This window comes from Xyrauchen texanus, chromosome 26 (genome assembly GCF_025860055.1).
Source record: "Xyrauchen texanus isolate HMW12.3.18 chromosome 26, RBS_HiC_50CHRs, whole genome shotgun sequence".
Lineage (NCBI taxonomy): Eukaryota > Metazoa > Chordata > Actinopteri > Cypriniformes > Catostomidae > Xyrauchen > Xyrauchen texanus.
This window is the reverse complement of record NC_068301.1, coordinates 32,445,709-32,466,105: the sequence shown is the minus strand read 5'-3', so window position 1 is coordinate 32,466,105 and position 20,397 is coordinate 32,445,709. Positions and strand designations below refer to the sequence as shown.

The window sequence follows — 20,397 nt, the reverse complement described above, 5'->3', positions numbered from 1 at the left end:
CCTATTAAGCAGTGGCAAATGTCGGAACATTCTATCGATCACTTGTTTTCTATTTTCGGTATTGCGCGGTACTGTGAACTGGCCCCGGTCCAAAAACGTATAACTGTGATAACATCAAAAATAACTGGTTTGTTCAAGTCAAAAATATTATTTAACATCACTATTATGTTACACCAACAAAACACAATTTTAAGGTTGGATCAAAAGAAAGAACAAATAAAATTGTTTCTTAAGGGAAATATTGCAGGATACCACTTTTTACAGTGTAAAATGAAAATTCTGTCATCATTTTCCTCATTTTCAAACTTTTGTGTGTTGTTTATAAGACAAGTGATTGACATCACACATGTGAATACGATTTTAGAGCTAAGGCAAAGGGCTAGATTTTCAGTGAATATCAGTGAGCAAAGCTTTCATATAGTTTCAGAAGACTTGGAATATTGCACACAAGTTGAATGAACTAATTTTATGGTGCATTTGATAATTTTGGAGCTTGACAGCCCTAGTCCTGATTTATTTTCATTCTATAAAAAAGTCCATCTGAGACATTCTGCATTAAATCTTGTATTGTGTTCTACAGAAGCAAAGAAAAAATAAATTATGGTTTGGAACGACATAAGGGTGAGTCTATAATGACAGAATTTGGGTGAAATACTCCTTTAGGTTATATTGATTCTTTACTTGAAAGAAAGGTTAATGTCTCCCACCACTACCTGTTATACATCAGCCGCTTGAAATCCTGAAATAGTGGGTCCTTGTTCTTATCAAGAAAACCCTCAACTGAGTACCTGAGAAAGGGGAAGTGAGGGAGAAAGAGAGAAAAGTGAAAAGAGAGAAATTACTTAAGAAATCAGCACAAGCTTTAATGCAAAAAGGGAAATTTAATTACAGTAATTTACTGACTCAATGGTTGAACAGTCCTTTATTCATGACTCACAGAGGTACAGATGACTCACATAGCACTCAGGTAAATCTGAGCATGATGGAAACGAAAATGTTTAAGACGACCAGTTCAGAAAGGTCTTTTTATTCATATTTTTGGGGGCTTTTGGCAAACATGATATGATGGTTTCAGATGGTACTTTGATATATATACATCAAGATCTTAGGTTAACATGTATATGAATGTATGGAAGAGTGCATGTTTTGTGTAAAAGTGTATATATTAGAGCTGTTAATTTTTTTCATAATTTCATATTACCTTTATGCCTTCACTTATTAATTTTAAAAGGTTTTGCGACTGTATGTGACAGATACGTTTTTAAAAATCGAAATATTCCATGTAGTCTCTCAATGAACATGGATATAAAACTGCATACATAATAATTCTAAAATAATTAGCAAAGGCTGTTTAAAATAGTTATAGACTTTAATAGATTAACATGCCACACTCAAAAATAATTTTTGCTGCTCATTCAATTTACTTAATTAAAATAAACTAAAGGAACACAATTCTAGAACATTTTGTCAAAACTTGATTTCATTGCATTCTATCCATTGAAATTTGTAAAATGGAAGTTTAGTTAATCCATTTGAGTTGGGACTACATGAATGCTTTTTGTGATGTAGAATTGTTGAAATAGGACTCGATATGGAGAGTAAATTCTGCAGTAAGACAGAATTCCAGAAAATGGGTGAGAACAGGTGTAAGCCCAAGGAAATCTGAAGGAACAGTTTGTGCTTATCACATATCAACACACTCTTTGACTTGGCTTTAATAAACTAAGTCAAGGAGTGTGAATTCTCAAAGGCGCTGTGTTATAGAGAAAACTAATTTGATAGTGGTTAAAAATATAGGCATAAAATACATCTGCTTCAATTCAGCGCCTGAAAGATGAGGTATGATGCTTATTATAGGGTGTGAAATGGTCATATGATAAATGTGAGATGAGTAAGTGGAACAGAAGAGAGAACAGAAACAGGAAGTGAAAGAGACAGATAGGCTGTGTTCGGAATGAAATACAAGATTATACTGACAACTGTTGAAATAAATAGTAAGCAAAACGAAAGCGAAGCGTATTCTATGCAATGATAAACGCTACATTGTTGTCACACATGACCTCATCGCATTGCATGCGAGTGGCATCAGATTACTCTTCTTGGAAATAACAGTTTATTTTAATTAAAGTCTGCATAGAAATGTCTTCACAGTTACGTGTATAATTTCTTTGTACATTTTGCCAAATGTAGTAGCATAGTATTTACACCTACCAGTGTTTAGTACAGGGTAATTATAGTTTTGAATTTTAATTTCTATTTTATATTCAATTTGTCATTAAAATTTTGTTTAGTTATCTTAAGTGTTCACAATTTATCTGTTGTTTTAGTTTAGTTCTTGTTTTCCTCATTGTTTTGCAGTTTCTGTTTAGTTCCAACTTTTAGTTTTATTACTTTTTATGGCTGCCAAAAATGAGCTAAACAAATCTTTGATGAGTAAAAAATTAAAGGGATAGTTCACCCAAAAAATACAATTCTATTATAATTAACTCACCCTCATGCCATCCCAGATGTGCATGACTTTCTTTCTTCTGCTGAACACAAAATTAAGATTTATAGAATCATTTCTCAGATCTGTTGGTCCATACAATGCAAGTCAACGGGGGCCAAAATTTGAAGTCCTTCTTTTACAGTAAATCTGGACACCAGCAGTCTCATTAGCAATCATGATTTAAAGCTTGATTATCTTTCAACATTTTTTCTTTTGACTAAGGTAGAAGACATCCTAAGCTTTCTTTGAAGGTATAATGTTAGGTTATGTGGCATTTGGATCATAATTTATAGTGTCAAGAAATGTCAAATTTCCAAAGGTGTCCCACTTTGCCCATAATCACCCTAGTATATCAAAAACTAAAACTAAAATAAATTTTAGTTAGTTTTGGAGTAATAAAAAAGTATTTTAGTTTAGTTTCATTTTTTTCCAAAAATTTCAGTTTATATTTTTATTTTAGTTAACCAAAATTATTTTAGTTTTCTTTTAGTTTCCGTTAACTATAATAACACTGGTTGGGAAATTTTCTCAAAAAAGTAATCAATGACAAATTACTAATTACTTTCTAAAATTGTTATAAAAATTCTGACTTAATGGAGTACTTCAAATAAAATGTAATTACATTACAAATTACTTTTATGTTACTTTCTAAACACCTTTTACATTAAAGTTTGTTTTTCTGCTCAATGAATTCAAAATAATGTTTATATATTTCCTCCTTGTTCATATTCACATGCAAGTCATAAAAATGACTCATTGCGTGGCACACAGCCTTCAGCTTTCACAGAAAATGCAAACAGATGTACATATGAACGTAATTCATGTTTTGAATGCATTCTATACAAATAATACTATTTTAGAAATATTTGTAAGGCAAGTGATTTACTTAAAAGTACTTAACTGAAAGTTAGTAACTGTATTCTGATGACATATTTTAAATGTAATGAACTACACTACTTTTTGTACTAAAAGATCATTATATTACCATAAATAATTCATTTGTAATCAGATTACACCCAACACTGTTCCCTGCATTCAAAAAGTATGCATACTATGCACAGTATGCATACTACACTCACTTATATCTTTATTAGAAACACCTGTACACATACATATTCATTCGATTATCTAATCAGGCAATCATATGGCAGCAGTACAATGCATAAAATCATTCAGATATGGGTCAGGAGATTCAGTTAGCATGTTCACATCAACCATCAGAATGGGGAAAACATGTGATCTCAGTGATCACATGTTTTTTCTGGAATTTTCACAGACACACAACAGTCTCTAGAGATTACTCAGAATGGTGCCAAAACAAAAACATCCAGTGAGCGGCAGTTCTGCAGACAGAATAACATTGTTGATGAGAGAGGTAAATGGAGAATGGCCAGAAAGGTTGGAGCTGACAGAAAGGCTACGGTAACTAAGATAACCACTCTGTACAATTGTAGTGAGCAGAACAGCATCTCAGAATGCACAACATGTAAAACCTTGCAGCCGGATTTGCTACAACAGCAGAAGACCATGTCGGGCACTTTATTATGACCATAGTGTACCTAATAAAGTGCTTAGTGAGTGTATATACTCTACTACATAAATAGTAAAAGTAAGCTATTCCAGCGACATGGATGTCATAAATGGAATGAAAATTGAAGTGATATAGAAAAAGATGAAAGAAGACAAGGAGAATGGGGGAGGAGAAAGAGTGTGAGACTGAGAGGGAAGGGGAAATAGGTCATGGTTTGGTGGCGTGTTGATAAGGGGTTGTCAGGGTGTATATTTAGCAAGACCTCCCATCATCACTAACACAGCAGAGCCAAAGGGATCTCACAGATTTTATTTTGTGAGTGTGAGTGAGGCTTGACATTCCAGTTCTGACGGTCTATATTCCTCAGGGTACCTCCTGTGGTATGTGTGTATGAGTGTGTGTGTCTGTTTGAGAAAGTGAGTGAGAGGGACAGGGATCATCCATCTAGGAAACCTGTGTTGCAAATGCATTCTCAGGCAGATCCAAAGTGATTGCAGTTAAACCTTGTAACATTCACACACACACAAACAATGTGACAGAGTTGTCATAGTAGTCCCATTGAGTGTAAAGGACTGAGTCCTCTGTCCTCGACCTAATTATCTAGCATGTCGCTCGTGGCTGCCGACACAGATCATCCCATTTCTCAGACCAGCCTACAATAAAACACTGAATTTTTAAATCGCACTTGGCTTCTCCTACTGACTAACTCACTCACTCACAATAAACAGATCTGAAATGAATAACGACATAAAAGGAAATTGCAGCCCTATGAAACTTTAGTTTAGTTTTAGTTCAATGTTGCTTAAATTAGTTACTTCCTCGGTTAAACTTGAGCACAGGCTCATTAAGGAGTGAAAAGGAAGTGAAAAATGTGTCATCTATTTTCATTGCTGAGCCCTCCAGTAGCTTCTCTCTGTGCCTCTTTCCTCAAAGTGAAAAGGTCTTGCTATTTCCTAAATGAGGACACAGCCTTTTCTGAGTTTCATCACTCTGCAGACTTCTGCACTAGCAGCAACTTTAAATCTATTTATAAAGTTGCATCATCCAACCTTTAAAGAAACTTCCCCTTAAGATATTTATTGAAGACAACATGAAATAAAAACAAATACAAATACAAACAATATTTTTGATTATACTTAATGCTTAATTACCTATTAGCATTTTAAATATCGCTGTTATAACACTGATATGATTAATATTGCTGTTACCTTCAGCAGCCTTGATGCAAGCAAACCCCCACAGCATCACAACAAAGAATGGAAGCTCAGGGAAAATCAAGGTAAATGTGTGCAATTGAAGAGGGCCCTATTCCTGTACTTTGCTTAGGGCCCCCAAATCACTAAATCCACCCCTGCCTAAAATGAATAGGGAACTTGCAGTTACCACATCCCATGTAAAACCGCATTCACGTGCTTCGAATAGTTTATAAATCTATGACCCTGCTTGATTTAAAAATGGATCTTATCTGCACGCATACATCTGAGACTCTAGTGCTCAAGTCTGTTGCTTGTCTGTGCTGTCTATATTAAGAATGTAAGTAACAAACTTTAAATATTGTTTCTGCATATTTCTTCTGCACCCCTACGCAGCACTGTGTGTTGTGACACATTCTTCCCGTAACCATCATTATAATTTTCTGTGACTTGTGCCACAGTAGACCTTCTGTTGGTTCGGTCCAGACGGGATACCCTTCGGTGCTCTTGCGCATCGATGAGCCTTGGGTGCCCAACACCCTGTTGCCGGTTTGTGGTTTGTCCCTCCTCTGACCACTATCGGTAAGTACTCAGCACTGCTGACCAGAAGCACCCCACAAGCCTGGCTGTTTCAGAGATGGTCTGACCAAGTCATCTGGCCATAACAATTTGGCCCTTGTCAATGTCGCTCAGGTCTTTATTACTGCCCATTTCTCCTGAATTCAACACATTGACTACGAGAACTGATTGTTCGCTTACTATCAAATCTACCCAGACCTTGATATGAGACGATCATCAGGAGATGATCAATGTTATTCGCTTCACATGTGAGTGGTCATAATGTTTTGACGCATCAGTGTATATATTTAGGAAGCTAAATTACCTTTAACTGACAAAGCTGTTAAAAGCTGTCAAAGAGGTGCATTAGAGTTCAATAAACATTGGAGTTTTCATCATCTTTAATAAAAATGTAATTACTTATTTTCATTGACACTTGTGCATAAAAGGTTCTGTGGGTGGGGCAAACTAATATTAACCAATAAAATCATAGCCCACTTTTCACAATCCAATCTAATCCAGATGATTATAAACATGTCATTTTTTACAACTATATTATTTACTGCGGAATATTCTGTTTTATTTTTCGAAATACATAACATTATGGTAGTTAAATGCCTTGTGAATGCCCTTCCATGTCTTTTAGGACTGAATGGAACATCATGATGACATGGAGGATCTACTGCAGTGTTGAGTGTATTAGATTAAAAAGTAATTAGTAACTGTTATCGAATTACTTTTTAGTCAAATAAATTAATGTAACACATTACATGTAAAAATGTTATTACAGCTAATGACTTTCAATTAAAGTAATTACTTTTAAGTACATTACTTGCGCCAAAGTATTATAGACATTTTGAATTTGGGTGGAAAACCAAAAACGTTTCTAGGAAAAGTTCATTAGAAAGTAATTTAAAAGTAAAATAATTTGTAATGTAGTAATGTGATTACTTTTAGAAGTAACCAGCAAAGCAATATGATAAAATTTTTCAAAGTAATAAGTCATTAGTAGTGGATTACTTATTCTGAGTACGTTACACAACTCTGAGCTACTGTTTAAGTGAGAACTTACACTTCTGTTTTCCTATACACAGATGTGCTGACGTTTTTTCAATCAACATGATATTTTTCGAAGAAATGCTTAATGTTGTTTTGTCTGGCTGTAATACATTGCTGTACTGACCCATATTCATTTCAAATTACGTTTCCAAAGCTGTTTTACAGCTGCTGAATTGAAAAGGCATTTGCAATTACTGAATTCTGTTCACATCACCTGCACCTGAGTCATGAAGGACTGTTTGTTACACAGGATAATAGGGACAAAGGGTAACATTGAAAATGTCTTTCAAACACTCACGTGACATCTCCAGCATAGTGTCGAATACGGAAATCTCGGTTGAACTCCATGGTCTTGTCAGTAGGAAAAAGCTGAGAAAAAAGACCAGAGTTTCAGTGGTCATATCGTCAACAAGTATAATACAGTCCTTGTGTTTTTGTTTCTATGCACAGAGCTCTACACAAGTGCTTTAAAGTCAGCATGAACATTCCTGGTCTCCTTGTGAAGGATTCATTAGAGGACATTATTTCAAAATAAATAAAGAATTAAATAAAGGTCTGTCTTCGTAAGCTTCCATCAAAATGTAATAAATTGCTCCACCTCTAAAACAACTTACATTTTCAGATGATGTCACCAGCTTCAAATAAAAACAATGTTTAATCAACTTTTTATGATTTAATAAATTACTGATGGATAAAATCAAGTGCAATCTTTCATATTTTTCTTATTGAATAAAATTAGAATCATGTTTTACATAGAAATACTCAAATTGAGTCACGTGACGCCATGCGAGGAGCGAAAGTGTGAGCAGCGAGCTCTACGCACTTTGCTAATTGTATTACAAATTTTATTACCATAAACCGGTGAGATTCGATACACCCTGATTTTTAACTGTTCTAGGAAGACAATATGTCAAAAAATTCTAAATCCTCGGGCTGTGGAAATATTAAAAGACACATGCTTGGCCTGATTCACAGGAGCAAGAGGCCGAAAGCCCCGGACTCAATTCTGTGGACTGTGAACTGAAAGAAATCCGCCGTAAATTGATGAATGTGTCTGTAATGCTGACGAAAGTCATTGCAGACTTGGAGGATCTTGCTGTAATACGTCTATCGATTACTTCCATGGAGATGAAATTCTCTGAGTTGGCTACAAGATTATTATTAGCTGCAAACCCGCTAGCAACCAAGATAGACTTGGAACACGTTTGGGAAAAACTGGAGGATTTGGAGAATCGTAATTGACGAAACAACATCCAAATTGTTGGAATTCCTGAGCATGAGGAAGATTGAGATATGGTGGAATTCCTAGACGAGCTCTTCCTGAGTCTGCACGAAATAACAGGCCATAAGATGGAAATCGAGCGAGCTCACAGAGTTCCAGCTTGGAGCTCAGCTGAGGCAGACAGGCCCCGATCAATTCTTGCCAAATTTTATAGATCATCTGATGAAGATCTCATGTTAAGCGAGGCGAGGAGCAATGGAAAGCTTTCTTGGAAGTGTCACAACATTTTCTTGATCCCAGACTTTGCGAATTTGACAAGAGAGAAAGTGAATGATTCAAGGAATGCAAGAATCTCTTACATCAATGGAAAATCGCTTTTGCACTGATGTTTCTGGCCAAACTGAGAACAGATACTAAGGATGGCCATAGAGAATCAGTCTTGTATAAAAACATTGGAGTAACCCATTTGATGATTTTCATGTTGCCGCTTAGTGGACCTGTCTCATTAAACATACTCTCGACTGTTCGAGGAAGCTGAGCGTCTTTTTCGTTTCTTTTTGTGCTGTTCCACCTAGTGGCTGGAGTTTGTTTTGTGTAGAATAATTTCTTCAGGACAGCTTGTAGATACATCTGCTCGTTTTGAGTGCTTATGCTTCCTGTTGGCTGGAGTCGGTTTTGTGGAATATTTCTTGCAGGACATTGAAGTGAGTTTGACTACCCGAAGAACTGTACGGCCTGTTTTTTTATTCATTTTTTGCTGGTTCCGCTTGCGGCTGGAGCTTGTTTTGTGAAGGCACACACCTTTGAGACGAGTGTTTGAATCTACATGTTTTTGTTGTTGATTTTTTTTTATTTGGTTTACTGGCTGGAGTCTGTTTTATAGATTATCTTCTGTTGTTCAATGCTGTCTTTCAAATTGTTTTATATAAACACCGGACTTGAGCAATCTGAAGGCAAAGCTGTCATGGGGGCTCTTGGAGGAGGACTGTTTGAGTTTAGAGGGATGTACGCCAGTTGGCGCTGTCATGCGCAAGTTTTTCTTTTTTCTGTTTGTTTTGTTCTGGGGAATCTTCGGGGGTTGAGTGTTGTACCAATGTGGAGTGTGGTCTTTATAATTTTATTTTTGACTCACAATCTATTTTTTTATATGTCAAAATGTCATATGTTAATATGAGTGGATTGTCTCTCATTGTCTGTGAATGGGTTGGCCACCCCATAAAAAAGGAAGGTAATTTATTTTCTTAAATGTAAGAAATATGATGTAGTTTTTCTTCAAGAAACACATCTTTCCCCGCAGGAAGCTGAACAATTTGGGAAGATATGGGGTGGACATGTTTTCTTTAGTGCTGGCTCAAGTAAGAGCAGGGGAGTCATTACATTGATAAGTAAACATCTACAATTAAAATGTCTCAAACAGATTAAAGATAAATTAGGAAGAGTCATTATAGTTCTGGAAGAAATTCAGGGGCAAAGTTTGATTTTGACTAATATTTACACACCTACCATTGATGATGTGGATCAGGACTTTTTTATAGATCTTGAGGGGTTGTTGCAAGCCTCATGATATAATATTGGGAGGAGACTTTAATCTATTGATGATTCAGTCCTTGATCATAGTGAAGCAAAAGTGTGCAAGCCTTCTAGAGCATCATTGACACTTCACAGGATGTGTAAATATCTTGGTCTTGCAGATATTTGGAGACTTTTGAACCCATCTGGTAGGGACTATAAAATTTTTTCATCAGCCCATAAGATTTATTCTATAATAGATAAGTCCCTCATTTCATCTGTTGTTGATTGTTCAATTGGAAACAACTTAGTCTCATTTCACGCCCTGGTGAGTTTAAAGGTGTTGCCACATACAGAGAAAAATAAATCATATAGTTGCCGCTTTAATGTATCCCTTTTGCAAAATCCTGAATTTCAACAAATGTTAAAGGCTGAAATCAATGTTTATATGGTGACCAACTGGTCCCCTGTATCCTCTGTAGGTGTGGCTTTGGAGGCACTTAAGGCTGTTCTTAGGGGCCGGGTCATACAGAATGCCTCATTCATCAAAAAATTCAAAGCACAAGAACTTGTGGAGTTGGAAGGGAATATTAAAAGTGCCGAGGCAGAGCTGAAGCACCAAATGTTGTCTGATGGCCTCAGAGAATTGATCAGATTGTAATCCTGATATAAAACTATTTTGTCGCAGAAGGTGGAGTTTTGTTTATTCAGGGTAAGACAGTCATACCTTGAGTTGGGGGACAAAGTAGGGAAGCTTTTGGCTAGATAAATAATGCAGAGAGAGTCTTTTTGTACCATTCCCTCAGTGAAATTGGCTGGTGGTGAAATATTTACCACAGCCATTGATATTAATAATGCTTTTAAAGAATTCTATCTTGATCTCTATAGTTTCACGTCTTTGTCTACTGATGAAGATATTAGAAACTTTGTGGAACCATTAGAACTCCCTAAACTGATGAAAAAATACAGGTAAGGCTCCAGGGCCAGACGGCTTTGCTGTTGAATTTTCTTATTCTATTTTATGCTACAGAATTGGCTCCACATTTGTTAGAAGTTTATACAGAATCATTAAAGAATAGAAAGCTTCCACCAACCATGACACAAGCCCAGATTAGTCTGATTCTTAAAAAGGACAAAGATCCAAGTTCTTGTCCAATTTCCCTGGTCCAAACAGATGTAAAAATACTGGCAAAAATCGTAAAATTTTTTTAACCGATTAAGTTATGATCAGACTGCAGTCACTGCCATCTTGATATGTTAGAATGGGATTATCTTTATAAGATTTTGGAAATATGGTATATGGGTTCGGGAACACTTTTTCTGGATGGAGTCATTTACTTTTATAGACATCCGGTCGCGGCGGTACAAACAAATGGATTCATTTCAGATAGTTTAGCTCTGGATAGGGGCACTCTGCAGGGTCGCTGCCTTTCCCCATTATTGTTCTGTCTTGCCCTTGAGCCTAGCAGCTGTGATAAGAAAGCAGGATGATTTTCCAGGGGTGGTGGTGGGAGGTATGGTGCATAAGCTTTTGCTTTACGCAGATAATATTTGATTATTTGTCTCCGACCCCAATAGATCTATGCCTTGCCTTTTCTAAGTTCTCAGGTTACAGAGTCAATTGGTCTAAATCCGAAACTATGGCTCCTTCCAGTGGCCCAAACAGGGCATTAAATGTTTGGGCATTTTATTCCCAGCAAATCTGTGTGATTTAGTTGTAGGTTCACTCCATTCACCAAAAGAGACAGATAAAGGTAATAGTAAGACTGTCACAAAATACAAGATTTATGAAGATGGCAAGAAGTGTAAGATTATCAGGAATTTCTCAATTGAGACACGGAATGCCTTGAAATCAGTGGCCAGGAGAAAGAACTGGAAGAAATTTGGCAATTCAGAGTTTAACCCACCAGGTCCCAATATTGCCACCTTGACAGTGAGTGATGATGTCTTCATGCCCTTCATCTCCAATAATGAGGACTTGAATGCCCAAGACAAGGATAAGAATCCAATTAACAAGCTGAAAGGACAGAAGATTGTGGCCTACCGTATTTGCAAAGGGGATCACTGGAACACCCGCTGTCCACACAAGGACACGCTTGGTCCAATGCAGAAGGAACTGGCCGAGCAGTTGGGCCTGTCCACGAGGGGAAAAGAGAAAGCAGCAGATTCTGAACCTGCTCAGCCAGTCCAGAATAAGACCGGGAAGTATGTTCCCCCAGCCTGCAGAACGGAGCAACGCACAGAGGAGTCTAACCGCAGAGATGATGATAATGTGACCAATCCGTGTGACCAAGCTGTCTGAGGACACCAGAGAAACAGACCTGCAAGTGCTGTTCAGACCTTTCGGTTTCATCTCTATAATCTATCAGGCCAAGGACAAGAACACAGGCCAGTCTAAGGGCTTTGCCTTCATCAGCTTTTACCGCTGCGAGGACGCTGCCAGAGCCATTGCTGGTATGTCAGGATTTGGATACAATCATCTCATTCTCAACGTGGAATGGGCCAAACCCATTGCATAAATATTCCAGGTCCCAATTGCACAAGGCAGTTATCCAAATAAATGCAAACAATTTTAACAACCCATTGTAGTTTCACACACATGCAAAATTCGAAAACCTTCTTACCCGAGAATTTCACCATGCAAAGGTAAATGTGACTGCCTTTAGGAAGAATGTAAGCCCCAGAACCATTCACTTTCATTGCATCTTCTTTTCCATACATCAGAAGTGAATAGTGACTGAGGCTGTCACTTCCAAACATTATGCAAAACATCTCTTTTGTTTTTATGTCCCCCAGAAAAATGAAAAAATCATAAACTACCCTTTTAACTGTATACAGAGTGTAAGCGTACTGCCCCCTTCTGACATTGCTGTCAAACTGCAGCAGTGCAGAGGGTGCAGTTTTGTTCCATAATTTATGAGAAGCCTAAGAAATCTATGCTTATGCGATCTGATCAGAGAAATGCTGTGGCAGGAAAAATGGATGATGGTTCTCATTGTGCATGCTTACCTTTCGGGAAGTGTAGTGAGGATGCTGTCCTAGCTTTTTGTTCATGCTGTCCAGGCAGATAGTATCTGTGACTTTTCCCGCAGTAAGACATGCCTCATCCAGGATGGAGATGATCCCCTTATGAGGCTGCTCCACCAAGTCTACAATGATCTGATTATTAAAGTATTCAATCTGAAAGAAATAATAGTGTATCATAGAGAAAGGTGTAAGATTTAGTATGCTCTGGATGTACAGATATGTACCTATGTACCTAGAGTGCTGAATTCCTTAGTTCCAGATGGGTAAATATATGTATGATGCTTACATGTTGCCATGTGATCCCCTCTCTCTGGTACTCCTCCTGCTCCTGCCGTAGAATGAGCTCAATGAAGAGCTGTTGTAGCTTCTCATTGCAGTAGTTAATGCAGAACTGCTCAAAACTGTGGCCAGGAAAAGGATAGGAAAAAATACTATTTTGTGTTGCATCATTTTCAAAACAATGCATAGTTTTAAAAGCAGTAATAATAAATACAGAGCATAAATGGCACTGACCTGTTATTGTCAAAGATCTCAAAGCCATAGATGTCCAGCACACCTATAACAGTGTTTTTGCCATGGAGGGCAGGGTTGTAGTCCTTGACTTCAATAACAGCATTGATACGACTCACTATCCACCCAAATAATCTTTCGTACAAAGCCTTAAAATGAAGACCAGCAAGAATGACAACAACTGAACTTATAATACATTAAACACATATTTTTATAGGGGTCATGTCATGTCGATTTTCTCACCCTCTCACATAATTAAATTGGCCAAATTGCTAAACAACAAATAGACATGATTGATGTGTAAATGTGGGTGGTCATGTGTAAATGTATTCCACCTTAAGATGTCACACGGTCACCGATTTTGGAAAAGCTGTTTCTGCAGCATAGTTTCATTAAATTGTCTTTTTTTTACTTGGCAGGTAGTTTTATACTAAAGTTGGAGTTTTATTTACATAACACATTGAACTGCTATATATCTCATTAAAATGACCTGACCTGATGTTATCGGATGACCCGATCATTCTGCCACGCTTCCGGTGTGTATATGTTATAGTGGTCTTGTTCATTACGACGTTAAACGTTTATCACCTTTTATTTAGTATGACCTATTTGTTCATAGGGAATCTGAGAGTGTGAAAGGGCATGATGAGTCAAAGGGGTGTTGGCAAAGGTTGTTTTATTTTTGTATTTCCGTTTGGTGCCACTAGTAGCACAGAAATGACACCTAAAAGCGTCTTAAAAGCAAATGAGATGTAAATTAAACAGACATCCTTACCATAAACCAACACCTAAACCTTACCGATAGTGTCATAAAAGCAACTGCGACATGAAAAGCAAATTTTCTTCAGCAACCACATCATTATGTGTTGATTTTATGACATATTCCTTTCACAAGTCAGTTTTTCTGGGCTGGAACCTTGGTCTTCCAAGTCCAAAGTCCAACAATCTATCAGGTGAGCTACCGCACAAGCTAATCACAGTGGAATAAGTGTGTAAAGGTAGGTGGGTCTGTAGTACACGTGTTAAAATGCATTGTTTTTCGAATTATGCATTAGAGTAAAAGTGTTTTGATGACATAACATTGCAGTGTATGTGGAATGGAGTGAAAAAAGTGTTTATAAAGTCATAATCAGCTGTTGTACTCGCCATTTGTTTGAATAAGTGAATAAAACGCAACATTTTTGTAGCGCCTCTAGTGTTCAATTCACCAGGAAACTGCGACGAAACGTAGAGCATGGCATGTAAAACTCAGTTTGCAAAAATTACATTATAGTAACATTCATACTATGACACTATGTTGATTTTAATAGCTTATTTATATATTTGTATATGTATATATATATATATATATATATATATATATATATATGCTCACCTGTTTTTTTAATAGGAAAATCATATAAATAAGAAAAGAAAAAAAAAAAAAAATTAGAAGATGAATAAGTCAAAAAGGGCATAATACCTTGGCAAAAGCATCTCTTCCATAGCTAGCTTCCTGCTCACTGTGTCCCTTTTCGATGACCTCACCACCCCCTGTAGCCACTGTGCGGTATAGTAGTGCTTTTCTGGTGTTCTCAGGCTCCGTGGAGGTCAGCTCAGAAATATGCTTCACTGTGTCATCTCCAACAAGCACGACATGTTCACCATCACTAGTAAACTGAAGTTTACTCTAAACAGAATGTTTTAAAGTGACAAATAACATTGTAAAACGTTTAATTACTGCTGGATCAAATTAAAACTACAAACAGATAGAAAGACGATAGAAAGACTGACCAAGTTTAGGATGGTCCCAAGGATCTTGTAGATGGAACTGATCTCTTCTGCAGTGAATCCAATCACTTTCAGTGCTGCCATCACGGCTTTATGACATAAGGAGTCATTATTGGAGGCCTGTGATGACAACAGGGAAAGATAGAGGGATACTGATATGAATCCATGTCATGGGTATAGGGAGATAATACATGTGATGTGATATTATTTTCTAGAAAATTCATATTGAATTCATAAGATAAAGACATACGAGTGTGACAGAGGCTCCTTGACTGGTGTAAGTATATTCGCCGGGATCTCTCTGCAGATACAGTGATTCAAGCAAATCATCTGATCCTCCCCGTAGTAACTGCATCAACACAAAACATAAAAGCTGATATTTGTGTTTGTTAAGCATTTAACAGCAGTTTTTGAAGCATTTCGGACTCCCGGAGTAATATGTTAATCCCATATGAATACCAATTCCTGGAAGAAGATCTCACCTGATAAAATGAGTGGAAGTTTCTTTCTCCCTCATGCTGTTGGACAACTCTTGACTGAGAAAGAGAAGGTATTACATGTCACAAGCATTCTACCTAATAATGCACTAAACTAAAATGTAATCCAGCGTACGTAGTTGTAAATCTTATGTGGTTTTAAGCTTGGCAAAGCTTGTCTATTTTTCAAGCAGGGAAAAATAACTATATATATATATATATATATATATATATATATATATATATATATATATATATATATACACACACACACACACACACACACACATTTAACTCAACACATTAATTTACAAATGTATTTTCAGAGTTAATTTCTACCAACGTTTCAAAGTTTAGAAGAGTTCGTATTTCCCAACAACCATCGGCTGCTCGAGCGTTTTCCGTTCGTTTTAGTATATGACGGTACGTACTCAAAACATAGTGAAGTATTCGCTTTATTTATCACTTTATTTTAGAGTTACATATTGCAAGTTTATCACAAGAAATGTAGCCCTAGTAGTTTGTTTAAAAGGTCTTTTAAAAGGATGACCAAAAAAAGATTTGTGTTGCGCAAGAAAAAAGTCCTTGTGTCACGTTCATTTGGCGGTATAGTATCCCATTTTGTGAAACTGAATTCTCACCTTTTCCAGCAGGTAGTTGTTGATGTGTCCTCCTGTGGGGTCTCCGTTAAAGTTGAAGTTGATGTCCATGTATTTCCCGAAGCGGCTGGAGTTGTCATTGCGGTTGGTCTTTGCATTCCCAAAGGCCTCTAACACACAGTTGGACTTCAGGAGCACATTCTTCACACTGTGGTAGGACGAAAACAATTCAAAAATGATTAAGGTACAAGAGAAGAGATAACATGGTTATGTCTCCTTATCAGTTCCCGAAATTAACTTTTCCATCAACTGGCAGTAAGTGCCCCCTGGATTTGAATTTCAGGGGCATTTTGTACTTTTATGAGGGCATATTTTGTTATAAACATACTTACTATCAACACTTCAATTTAAAACATACTGTTCTTCATCTGAAAAATTTGATTGGGAATATATTACCTGCTACCCATAAAATTAAATCAACCTCATATTTTATGCCATAATATGTATAACTAGACCTGTAAAATAGAATAAAGAACTACAGTACATCAGATGTTACAAATAAAAAAACATTTTAAAAAGTAAAAAGTTAGTGGCATTAAATAAACTTTGCAAAATAATCTGTTAATTAATAACTGTTAGAAGGAAACATTAAATCTGTGGGGCTTAAATCAAGATAAATCTCCAGTTTTACTACAGGATATTAAAAGCAATAAGATGCATTTATATGTAATTAAAGTAATAGTCCGGGTTCAGTACAAGTTAAGCTCAATCGACAGTATTTATGGCATAATGTTGATTACCACAAAAATTCATTTTGACTTGTTCCTCCTTTTCTATTAAAAAACAAAAATTGAGGTTCCAGTGAGGCACTTACAATGGAAGCGAATGGGGACAAACAATCCATAAACGTTAAAAAAACTTAAAATACTCACTGTCCACTATCCACTATGTTTTTTAGAAAAGGAAGGATGAGCCAAAATATTTGTGGTACTCAAAATTATAAGCAAACACTTTTTTAAGTCCAGAGCTGTCAATCCCCTCAGGAAACTGACCTCTCGACCTCTGCCCTCTGGCTGGGATTGGTGATAGCTGCAATGTACTGCATTATATACTTGCTTGCCTCAGTCTTGCCTGCTCCACTTTCACCTGAAACACAAGGAAACAGTCTAATTCTTTCACTTATGGCTCTCAAAGATACATAATACCAGTTAACACAATAGTTCACAAGAACTTACTAAGAACAACAATATATTCATAAATTAACATTAAGCAAAAACTGTTCAGAAGTAGCTGCTGTACCTGAAATGACAATGCAGGTGTCTTTGGCTCGTCTCTTCATGGCTTTGTAAGCCGCATCGGCGACAGCATACAGGTGAGGTGGATTTTCATATAGTTCTCTGCCCCTGTAGTTTTCAATGACCCCCTTCCCATAGACATCCAACTGTCTGTACGGATTGACTGACACCACCACTTCTCCAATAAAAGTGTAGATACGACCCTTCTCAAACCTGAAAACAACAAACAATAAACTTATCGTGAACAACGTGCACATACCAGAAGTTACAGGAAGAAATAGCTGAATCAAGATTTACTGTTATCATATGTGCTGTTTTGGGTAAATCATAAATCATGCTATGGCAGAATAAAGGTTTAAGTAGAAAGGTACATCACAAACCGCACATTTCTACACTATTCTACATCATTTTGAAGTGCAAGTAGAATGTTAACACTGATGCAACAAATAGATGATGCACTTCTTCAGCTGTCAAAAGGGAGTGTGTAATGTTGGACACTTCTTGCATTTAGCGCACGCGGCTTGCCATATGTAGCGAAAGGGGCGGAGTTACTTGACTGCAATGCTGATCTGACAAAACAGTTGTTGTAATGATGTAGCAACTAGTGAAAATTCTGTGAAGATAGCACCTTACAAATGTGAGTTGAACGCTTTACCATCACCCCACACTGTGCAAATATGTAAGTTGTTTGAGGTACAAGTGTTAAACTGAGATTGGCTCATGCGCTAAAGCTAGTTACAACACATCGCATGCATTTAAAATTTCACTTCCAATAGCTGTTAATAGCTACTTCTGTGTAGTAAAACTTCATACACTAGTTGGGTGAGTGCATAGTGTATATTGTAAGTGCACAGTGTATAGTATGTCATTTGGGACAGAGCTTAAGTTACAGAGAGGAATGTTAACTATGGATGCAGTAAATGCAAAAAAATGATGGGGGATGGGGGGGAGTGGATACAATGACACCCGGGATGGAGAGGTTTGGCAACATGACTAAAACCGCAATTGCGATTGGGGTGGCCAGTGGGGCCACACCCTAGCTCCGCCACTGAGCCCCACAGGGGCATTATGGCTCTTATGTGTCAATAGCATGTGCACTGCCAATGTACATAAGCTCTGACATTCTTAAGTCTTTAAATATATTGTTAATACATCATTAGCTGTTCACAAAATCAGAACCATTATTTTTGGTTTATTTAAACTAGTCACTTAATGCAACATTTGTTGTAGCAATATAGTGCATTTAAGAGTTACAGTAATTTCAAGAGAGAATTTTGCTGTAAATATACAGATTGTTTTTACTGTGTGACCTCTGTGTGACTTTCTGCATCTACTGAACTTTAGCATATTAATAACAAAAGTTTAATAATGGTATCCCATTTTATCAACATTAGTTGAATATCAAATAACATAATTTCAAATGAGGGAAACAAAACATTTGTTCATGTTTATCTACATAATTTCTACATAAACATCTGTATGGCTTTTGCAGTATGGCTCTCAATGTCACACACACACCCATATTCAGCAGGAAGTGATATGAGGCTGGGAAGTGAGAACAGGAAGTGCAATGGTGTTCAAGATGACTCACTTTCTGAATTTCAGACAACAAAAAAATATAGTGTAATCATATTTAGGGAAATGCTATCTCTTCCAAGTGTACAGAGCAAAAACACGGACATCTTTCCATAGTTTAAACGTTTTAGTCGTTTTGGCCTTACTTATATATACTTTTTCAAAACAAGCACATTTTCATTGAAGTCTATACATAATCCACATCTCTAAGGCAGATCTAATACCTGAGGATTCAAATAAAAGAGTAACATGCTCTTTATGCAAATAATAAAAAAGCATTAACTCATAAACTTTGAGTGAATTTACATTTATTTTCTGTGTGATTATGCGGTGCAATCACATGAGACCTTGTCACAGCTTTAAAAAGCGTTATATTATTGCTGGGAATTGTTAGAACTTGATGTTTCAGATGTGTAATGTGACAGACAACACAGGATGCAATCAAACTTTCAGTTTCCGGCAAACACATTTTAACACCATTTTTTTTTTTTTTTTAATTTGACCAAGGTAAAGGTAATCTGATTCCACTCAGTTCAAGCAATGACATCACAGAGGGTGTACTTGGAAGTAAATGCTGCAAGTAGAAAGAAAGGAGAACTGGAAACTTTGTATTTCATCATCAGCACCACTAAGATTCTACTGGCTGGCCTTGATCAGCTGTTATAAGACACGATAAGATGAATTTTGTCGCTTAAGCTGTTGCTGTCAGTCACTAAATTTAATATCACAGCCATGAGCGGGAAAATCAAATGTGATATGACTCATTCGTCCCCCTCCACTTCTGTTTCTTCATCTGTCATTTTTTCATCATTCTGTCTGTTCTAGCGAGGAAGTGGCTAAAGTAAAACGAGCACTAAAAACACAAAATCAGACTTTTAATATTCACAATTTACAGTGAAATGTATTCAGTGGGCAAGTTCTTCAGACAAAAAAATGAGTACCACATTCCCAAAGCTCCCAATAGTCTAGCTAACACTTAACACAAGTATAAAGTCATTGAAATCCATTATGTGTAGAGCTGTAAGTTTCAGTGTAATGTGTATGTATATACATATATTGCCCATTGAGTCTCTATACACAGCCTGACTAAGTGTACTGTACACTGTTCGTTCTTACCTCAACTTCAAATTCTCCATAAACTGCTCCATAGTCACTTCGTCTAGAAGCACAAAGTCAGACTTTCCGAACTCCAAGCCCTCCAGTTCCGCCATCCCTACAGGTGTCTGAAGGACAAACGGATGGAGAGAAGAGTGGAGGGCGACGAGAAAGGCAGAGAAACAGAGCAGTAACTATCGTCTTCTCAAAGCCGGTAGAGCAGACAAGAGTGGGTGTAGCCTGTGTCTTGATCTTTGGTTGATCTGAGGCTGAGCTAAATGAAGTCAGTGACTACTGCGGTCTGCAGGCTTCAGCATGTCATCCTGTTCGAGAGAACGCCTGCATGTGTGTGTATTTGCACATGTGGGTGTATATAATGGGGAAGGAACTAAATTTAAACGCATTACTTTTTCACATCTTCATAAGTTACCACAGACACTGTCCTGATGAAATTTTGCGCTCTCTCTCTCTCTCTCTCTCTCTTTTATAA

At 36.9% G+C, this 20,397-nt stretch overlaps 1 protein-coding gene and 1 pseudogene across 2 annotated transcripts in view; one reads left to right on the top strand and one right to left on the bottom strand.

Annotated features, from left to right (window-relative positions):
• myo1g (myosin IG) overlaps positions 1–20,201 on the bottom strand; it is a 76,755-nt gene extending 56,554 nt beyond the window's left edge. Inside the window, exons 1-13 of one of the 2 annotated variants that reach the window (XM_052093417.1) lie at positions 19,929–20,201; positions 17,242–17,450; positions 16,995–17,088; positions 15,985–16,150; positions 15,350–15,403; positions 15,118–15,216; positions 14,871–14,987; positions 14,560–14,766; positions 13,101–13,246; positions 12,874–12,988; positions 12,570–12,740; positions 7,128–7,198; positions 714–788 (exon numbers count right to left, since the gene is read on the bottom strand). In XM_052093417.1, the coding sequence (XP_051949377.1) occupies positions 714–788; positions 7,128–7,198; positions 12,570–12,740; positions 12,874–12,988; positions 13,101–13,246; positions 14,560–14,766; positions 14,871–14,987; positions 15,118–15,216; positions 15,350–15,403; positions 15,985–16,150; positions 16,995–17,088; positions 17,242–17,450; positions 19,929–20,023 (1,619 nt within the window). In that variant the 5' untranslated portion in view covers positions 20,024–20,201. The remainder of the gene's footprint in view (positions 1–713; positions 789–7,127; positions 7,199–12,569; positions 12,741–12,873; positions 12,989–13,100; positions 13,247–14,559; positions 14,767–14,870; positions 14,988–15,117; positions 15,217–15,349; positions 15,404–15,984; positions 16,151–16,994; positions 17,089–17,241; positions 17,451–19,928) is intronic. The other variant, XM_052093418.1, reaches the window with a different exon arrangement.
• LOC127619866 (eukaryotic translation initiation factor 3 subunit G-like) lies at positions 7,614–12,079 on the top strand (annotated as a pseudogene).
• Positions 20,202–20,397: the final 196 nt, after the last annotated feature.